Source organism: Gasterosteus aculeatus, chromosome 3 (assembly GCF_964276395.1).
Source record: "Gasterosteus aculeatus chromosome 3, fGasAcu3.hap1.1, whole genome shotgun sequence".
NCBI lineage: Eukaryota > Metazoa > Chordata > Actinopteri > Perciformes > Gasterosteidae > Gasterosteus > Gasterosteus aculeatus.
The window spans coordinates 16931640-16940017 of NC_135690.1; the positions used below are offsets into that span (position 1 = coordinate 16931640).

Below are 8378 nucleotides of genomic sequence, written 5' to 3' on the forward strand. Positions count from 1 at the left end.
GTGTCTGTTGTGTTGTGTGTTGTGTCTGCTGTGTCTGTTGTGTTGTGTGTTGTGTCTGCTGTGTCTGTGTTGTGTGTCTGTGTTGTGTGTTGTGTCTGTGTTGTGTGTCCGTGTCTGTGTTGTGTCTGTGTTGTGTGTCTGTGTTGTGTGTTGTGTGTGTGTTGTGTGTGTTGTGTCTGTATTGTGTGTGCGTTGTGTGTGTGTTGTGTGTTGTGTCTGTGTTGTGTGTATGTTGTGTCTGTGTTGTGTGTCTGTGTTGTGTCTGTGTTGTGTGTCTGTGTTGTGTCGTGTGTCTGTGTTGTGTCTGTGTTGTGTTGTGTGTCTGTGTTGTGTGTTGTGTCTGTATTGTGTGTGTGTTGTGTCTGTATTGTGTGTGTGTTGTGTGTGTTGTGTGTTGTGTCTGTGTTGTGTGTCTGTGTTGTGTGTCTGTGGATCGTGACATTTAAAACTCATGTGTCTTTTTCTCTTCTTCTTTGTCTCTTTGTCTCTTTTCCTGTCACTCTTTTTAATGTGAAATATTGTCCCGATGTCCTCTGGACGTCTTTCCTTCCTGCCGTCCTCGGTTCTCCTCGAGTCTCTTTGTTCTTTCCTCAAATCATCCCGTCCATCCTTCTCTCTCGTTAACACTGTTTCCTTTCCTCTTTGCCTCCTTCTCCTCTCCTCCCTCACTTATCTTCTCCTCTTCTTTCCTTTCCTTAGTCCATCCTCTCTCCTGTCCTCTCCTCCTCTCTCCTTAGTCCATCCTCTCTCCTGTCCTCTCCTCCTCTCTCCTTAGTCCATCCTCTCTCCTGTCCTCTCCTCCTCTCTCCTTAGTCCATCCTCTCTCCTGTCCTCTCCTCCTCTCTCCTTAGTCCATCCTCTCTCCTGTCCTCTCCTCCTCTCTCCTCTCTCCATCACCTTTCCTGAGTCCTCCATCACATCTTCTCCTCTCCTCATGTCTTCTCCTCAGCCATGCAGTCACTTTTCCTCCTCTACTTCTTCTCTCCTCTCCTGTTTTGCCTCCTATCTCCTACCACCTCCCTTCCTCTCCTCTCCATCTCTCTCTCCCTCTTCTGTGTCCTCCTTTCAAAATGTATCCTCTCCTCCCCCCCTACATCCTCTACAGTCGTCTATTTCCTCTTTCCTCACCTCTCTCACCCTTTGTCCCCTTTTTTCTCCCCCATTCCAGCAGTTCTCGTGTCCCTTTCTTCTGTTTTATTGGTTGCATTTGATTCTTTTGTTCCCTCGTTTCCTTCTTGACGTCTCCTCACCGCTCCGCTCTTTTTTCCTCCTGTCCTCAAATTCACGCATCGCTTCCAATTCACCTTTTCATTCTTCAGACCTTCCCCCTCTCTGCAACCATCTTACTCGTCTTTGTCTCATTTCTCCTCACCGTTGACCTCCTCAGTCCTTCTCTCCTCTGAAGGACAGGGGGAGAAAATGAGGACAAAGCCAAAAAGAAATAAGAGACATCTGGAAAAGAAAGAGCAGGACAGAAGACAGTCTCTCGTCTTTACTCAGTGTGTAACAGTGATCATCTTCTCCTCCTTCCTTCTGCTCTCATTGAGGAATAATGTCTGGAACAACCTTCATCACTGCACTCCAGACTCAAGGGAGAAGCCCCCCCACCACCACCACCACCACCACCCACACCTCCACCTCTTTCTCCACCACCAATCACCTCCATCTCATCCCCTTGTTCACATGTGAAGTCGTTCTGTGGATTATGGCTCCTCTCATTTCTTGGCACTGAGATGTATTATCATATTAGTGGAGGATGACGTAATGCGTCTCAGGACATTTGTCCTTCACACACACTCTGTCCCTCCGCAGATGACGTCACTGGCTTTGTGTCCTAAAGGTTTTTTTCACGTTCGATGGCGTCGCCATCTGGTGGCGGTAGAGCGGTATTGATGAATTAACGGGAAGAAAAGGAGTAAATAGGGTGGAGCGATGATTCCTGATGGAGTCCTGATGGATGTCCTTGGCTGTAGCTGTAGTCACGTGGTCTGTGGGGTCAGAGACGCAACGATGGAGCCACACAGTTCAGGTACGACTCGATTACTAATCAGGGGCCCACCGAGATGTTTGGGAGCTCGTTGCCAATGACGCGATTGTTGGAGGAAAGTCATCCATTGTTTTAGATCAATAATGTAAAACTTTTGACTATATTAAGAATTATATTAATAATAATAATATAATATAATTTATAATGTAACCTTGATCCTACATGGATTCAGCCGCATGTCCGGTTTCCTCAAATTAAAATATAATCACAAAACTAAAAAGTTGAATATTTGAAGAAATTCAGATCAATCCCTTCGACCCGACAACAGAACAAAGGACAAAAAATGTTTTATGACTTACTATAGTGTGACTTTTATGTTTTTTCATGCTATACTATGGAATTTTTCAATATTCATGTCAAAATATGCATCTGGGGGTTAATTGTATGTGTGAATGTTTGTGTCTGTGTGTCAGAGACTCTTCCTCCTCACGTCCTCCTTAACGTCTCTGAACAGACTGCAACAAACATCAAGTTTGGCAACCAGCTTTTTACTTATTTAGCCCTTTAAATGTTGCTTCTAGCTGCAGTTTATTGCACATATTAAGACTAACCTTGAGGTAGTTGGTCCTCTCGTGCAGAACTGTGGACCGAACACCATTTACAAAAAAAAAGAAAGACAGAAGAGAAAGAAAAAGTCACGCCTGAACAGTGTGACCACTTTTGTTTTGTATGTGATGCAAAAAGTTGTGTGTCGTGTGTTGTAATGTTTCCAGTGTGAAGTGTTAGTTTGTGACCTGATGAATCAATTGTGAAGAACTGGCTTAAGAAGCATTTACAGAGGAATAAATCTACCATGCGTGTGTTCACTGTGGTGTGTTCCTGGTGAAGATGGTGGTGTTCTCTGTGGGTCTGATCATCATGGTGTCTGCCGTCATCACTGTTCACCTCGTGGACTTCAAGAAGCACCAACAAAGAAATGGATGTCAAACCCGTCACGCTGCCCGGGAGGAAAGCTCCCACTTAAAGGTCACCTTCTAAACCCGTGATGATGTTCCACTGACTCACAGCTGGTGGCAGCAACACACCAGGAGAAGAAAAGAGGAAGACGAGCGCAGAGCAGCAAACATGGACGCAAACTATTTAGGATTTAAAGGATTTATAAATTCAGCTTTGCAGATATTTCCTGGTGAAGGAAAGACATTAAAAACGTAACTCAAAGATGCATTTTGGCAAGAAACAAACTTCATGGTAACATTTTTACAAGAAAGCAATAATCCATTGATTACACACAATATATCACACACACAAGACCATGTCAATGTGTTTTTGGTGAATGTCATCTTGAATGTATAATCAAGACCAACTATATGTAAGCGAATAACTTTAAATATACCGTATAATACTGCATACGGTTCAATTTACAATGATTAAATATACATTGCATATTTATCTGCATGTACGGTATTTATTGAACATAATTCTGTTCCGCAGGTTTAATTTTGTTTTTACCAAATTATCAATATGTGATGATATTAAAATAAAGACACTTGATACACTGATGAAAAAAATCGTTTCACATATTTGTCACAGTTGAAAAGATGAGTCCTTTTTTTGTCTGAAAAATAAAATAAAAATATATAACAGAAGCACCCTGCATCACGCAGCTTAAATCTCACCCATCAGGTGAAGCCTTAAAAGTCTAAATGTAATAATGTAGGAAATGATCAGATTAAAAGTCACATGAAGAATCAAACCAGGAACCAAAGCTGAAGCTTCCTGCAGGACAACAACATTTTTATTACTTTTTCTAAGTTGACCTTCAATATAAAAGATGTAATTAAAATATCTCCAAATGTGATGCTAAAAAAAGCTGCTTGTGTGTGATGCTTAGTAACATTTAATCATTGATTTTTAATCTCTCCAATGACACGTTTGTGTGGAGGAGAATCTTTCAGCATTAAAGCAGATCACATGAAATAAAACACAGAAAGCTTCAATAACGCTGCAAACTACCAGCAGAATTTGGGGATTTGGGAAAACCTTCCTCTTTAATTGTCAATCTTCTCCACCAATTCGTAGCCGGTCTACGGATCAGTCGGTTCAGCGGCAGACGGCACGGAGCTGTTGGAGGGACCTGAAGCGCCTGCTGGGCTCATGTTCTCCGGTGGTGGTGATTTCACATTCTGATCTTTCCAATTTTTCCCATAGACCTGCAGGATAAATCACATACGTAAGAAAAGGTTACTTGCTACTTCTTTGTAAAGGAGCTATTTTCCACGTGGGGAATCATCTCCTGATGATTAACAGTCACTGATTTAATTACTTCTGTCTCTTTGTGTTAAAAATAATGAGTCTGTTTTTTCTAAAATGCATTAAACTGCTACAAAACACATATACGGTCTCTTTTCACAAAGAGTTCAGATGAATCTCTCGGGGTAGAAAGCACATCACACTGCAGCATGAGCCATAAATAAAGCAGCTAGAACTTTAACACCATGTAGAGTTGGTTCCTCTTTCACACTGTAAATGATACTTGTTCTGTGTCTCTGGACTTGTTCTCTGTGTAAAAGGAGCTTTTTAAAACAAGTAAGAAGCAGAAAACCATCGGCTCAGGAGGAAAGTGGCTAACTGGTGTGAGCCAACACGTGGAAGCAAAGGAGGGTCACGTGACCACGTAGTGGACGTCATGTGACTACCAACATGTGGCCTCATTTAAATCACATTGTTTCAGTATTTCAGACACCAGCGTGGGATTTGATCTCCGCACAACGAGTTTTTAAGGTTTTGACATGTTGCTGTTGGGCGAAGTGGGAAAATGTGGATGACGGACAGAGACACAAACAAACAACACGTGCACAGCAGGAAGAAACACGGCTGAAGAGGACTAATGGCCACAAGAGACCCGGTTTGGATCCACGGATCATCAGGTTCCTCCCAGCGGATCTGAGCACAAGCAGCAGGTGTGTGCACGTAGCAGGTGTGTGCACGTAGCAGGTGTGTGCACGTAGCAGCACGAAGCCACCTGGAAAACCTGGAAACAACCTTGGCACAAGGTTTGGATTCTTATACATTTCTTAAATTTGTTTAAAACAAACACGTAATGCTTACCTTAGCAAGTGCTACCTGAGCAACTTGATATCCCTCTAGTGAACCTGCAGGTCAGTGATGGAAGAAGAACAAACAGCCCTTTAAAGATCTGAACTGTTGTACATTTACTTTACTTGAGCTGCAGATAAAGTGACTCCATCTTTTGGGTGGTGTCTAATTTACTCCATCCTCAAACAGAAGCACATGTTGACGTGTTGGATTTGATGTGTTGGGATGTTTGTATCAAAACAGAAAATCATGACAATCCCAGTGAGATAAAAAGCACCTTTTGGTAAAATATCACATGTATATTTTAACAGACGTGTTTCCTTATCTGAGGCAGTAAAAGACGTCCTGTGTTGTACAGATTGTTCAGCGCTCGGAGGCAAACTGTGATTTGTGATATTGGGCTATTTAACCAAACAGGTGGGTACATAGTTATGGAGGACTTGGAGACATTGAGTTTCTATGTAGAGGAAACAAAGAGGATTTTACAGATGTTGAGATTATTTGTTGGAATATTTACTTGGACTTACCGATTCTTCTCTTTCGATATATATAAAGCCAGACGATTAGAACCACGACTATGACAGTGAGAATGCAACTAGCCATCCACCAGCCAGGGTGAGAGAGAGGATCTGTAAAACAAAACAAGAACCGGATCAGAAGAGTCTTCCTGGTTTAAATGACGCAGCACAGCTGAGAATGTGTCACATGTTCACAGCCTGATGTGCTTCTGACGGACTGAACGTGATCTATAGTAAGAAATCATTTAATTTCTTCAATTAAAACATAATTTAGTTTTACCAACTTTCATCGTCATCACTTGTTGCCACTATAAGGTGTTTTTTGGGGCAGAGGGTTCATTATTATCAGGAAGTCGTCGTCTCTTTCAGTCTTACCAGCATATTTGGGGCAAAGTTGTTCAGCATGAATCAAGTCTTGCATCCTGTGAACCTGGTTGTTATGGTTACAGATGATCACGTTGTTCAACAGGTAGACCTGGAGAGAAGCCCCAGAGGTCGTGACCTCTGGTCGCTCTCCTCCCTCCTGATTGCAGACCCGGTCGACACAACTGAAAGTGCTGCTGATGTGAGAGTTGTGAGTCCTGCAGGTCACATGGAGGTCACATGACTCTGAGCTGCTGGAGTCCACTCGGTCCACGATCAGTTCAACTGGAGACACTGGTCCTGAGGGGGGGGGAGGTTTCTGTGAAGAGTTTATGAAACATGGCGGCAGAAACTATCAGTAAAATGTTTACAGACTCACCTTCAACTGTGACCTTGTATTCAGTCAGTAGTTTGTCTCCTGTAGGTGTTACTGCTTCAGCAGAATAAAGTCCACTGTCGACCTCTTGTACATTCTTCAATATCACAGAGAATTTATTCTCAGGAAACTCAAACCCTCCAGTGACATTATGAAGGACAGTTGGTTTTCCATTAGGATCAAATCTTACTAAAGTGACTGTTTTATTGATTTTCCAGTCAACATATAAAACCCCCTCAGGAGGATCAGCATGAAGCTTGAGGAGCAGATCACGTCCCTTCAGCACAAACACAGGAGTCACAATGGTTCCTGTAAAAACAGTAGACACATGATACAATAAACATCACACACAATATGTGATGAATCATTCACTGCTGAATGTTCCTCCATCACTACACTTTATTTATTACACATTGAACCAGCGGTTCACCTTCAGCTCATCACTGCTTAACATGAAGTGACAGAAGTCTCTTCAAATGTCTCACGTCGTCTCTTCCTGAGGACACAGAGAAGCTTAACAGCAGAAACTAAACCCACTGAGAGCAAGTTGCTGCTCAAAGTTCTTCTTCTTGACGTGACAAAGTATTTCCATTCTGTCTCTTTGTCCTCTTTCCCTCCGTCTCACCACACTAATGTCCCCCAGCATCAGCTACACTGAACATGGACCACTTTAGAAAATAAGACGTCCACAGACTGAACGCTGAAGGAGTTAAACTCTGAGAGGAGTAAAGGTCAACATTTGTCTTGGAGGGAAAGAAGCGTTCAGCCCGTTTCAACAAGTGGTGAGAAAGTGTCTAAAAGCACCTGAATGTTTCCTCTGAATCACACACGTCTTCTGTTGGGACACTTAGAATATTCACTGAAATAATACGTGGAAATTAAGGAATGAAAGAGAACTTAAGGAAGTATTTCCCTCGGAAGCTGAATGTGTTTATGTAAATTATGAAAAAACATTAAATAATCTTGTTAACTGGCTGAGAGCAATGATATTCTTCTACTAACATTTGCACAGTTCATCTTCAAACCTCTGATTCTTTATACTGAGACAACTTCCTGCCTCTGAGCTCAGAACAAGAAGAACACGAATCCTGATTAACCACAAAAAAAACTGTTCAAAAATGGAGAAATAGTGCTGCGGTATAAAAGCTTTGACCCGAAATATATAAATCAAGTTCTCACCTTGTGCTTCACATAATGTGAGCAGAGAAGCAAAGAGAAGAACGACGCACGACCTCATTGTGCAGAATGGAAGCTGGACGATGAAACCAGGAAGTGAAGAAAGTTTCACTTCCTGTTTCTCCGGTTTGACTCACGAGGAAACAAAAAAACACAAAAGTAAAGAGTGAAAGAAAAGAGTTTTTATGGATCCAGATCCGCTTGAGGACGCTTCTCTGGCGGATTGTGCGTTGCGGATGAAGGGTGGAGGTGAACTAAAGGGTGGAGGTGAACTAAAGGGTGGGGTCGCTTCTCTCGGAGGGTAAATGGAGGCGAGCTGGGTGGAACCAGCTGGACTAGTTGGTTCAGATCAGATAACGAGAATAGAAGCAACGACTCCGTGAAGAGAAATAGAAACACGAGTTTCTCTCAATCCGCTGTGCGACAAAATGCGATAAGAAGCTGAAGGTGGAGGCCACAGGAAGGTGGTGCTGAGCCAAAACACTGAAGCTGGTGGAGGATTATATGAAGGAAAACGAGCAGAAAGTTCAAAACTAAGACATAAAGAAGAAAAAAATCATATCCGACTCAAGAATGTCGCTGGTCTTCTTTAGAGGAATCCAGGAGCGATTTGCACGAAAACGAGTTGAGATCAAAAGTGAACAATGTTGCTACAAAATGTCCGGAGAAGTTACTGGAAACGGGTCGATTCTTCCTCTTCTGCTTCTTCTTCCTCTTCTTCTTCTTCTCTTCTTATTCTTCTTCTCTTCTGGTTTGAATCGTGTGTATTTGCACACCGCCACCTGCTGTCCGGAGTGCACATTCAGGGTCCACTGCTCAAATGCCGATTGTGAAATGTCGCACGTTCTAAAGTCCTGCGCAG

At 42.6% G+C, this 8378-nt stretch overlaps 1 protein-coding gene and 1 long non-coding RNA gene across 2 annotated transcripts in view; one reads left to right on the forward strand and one right to left on the reverse strand.

Moving 5' to 3' along the window:
• Window positions 1-8174, forward strand: part of LOC144405560 (uncharacterized) — a 30451-nt gene extending 22277 nt beyond the window's left edge. The window contains exon 2 of the long non-coding RNA XR_013467211.1: window positions 7766-8174. This is a non-coding gene — a long non-coding RNA (uncharacterized LOC144405560). The remainder of the gene's footprint in view (window positions 1-7765) is intronic.
• LOC120814467 (uncharacterized) lies at window positions 3127-7772 on the reverse strand. The gene is made up of 4 exons (XM_078099832.1): window positions 7520-7772; window positions 6344-6649; window positions 5977-6264; window positions 3127-5712 (listed from the first exon to the last, which is right to left on the reverse strand). The coding sequence occupies exons 1-4, from the start codon at window positions 7575-7577 to the stop codon at window positions 5597-5599; spliced, it is 768 nt and encodes a 255-aa protein (XP_077955958.1). The 5' UTR covers window positions 7578-7772; the 3' UTR covers window positions 3127-5596.
• Window positions 8175-8378: the final 204 nt, after the last annotated feature.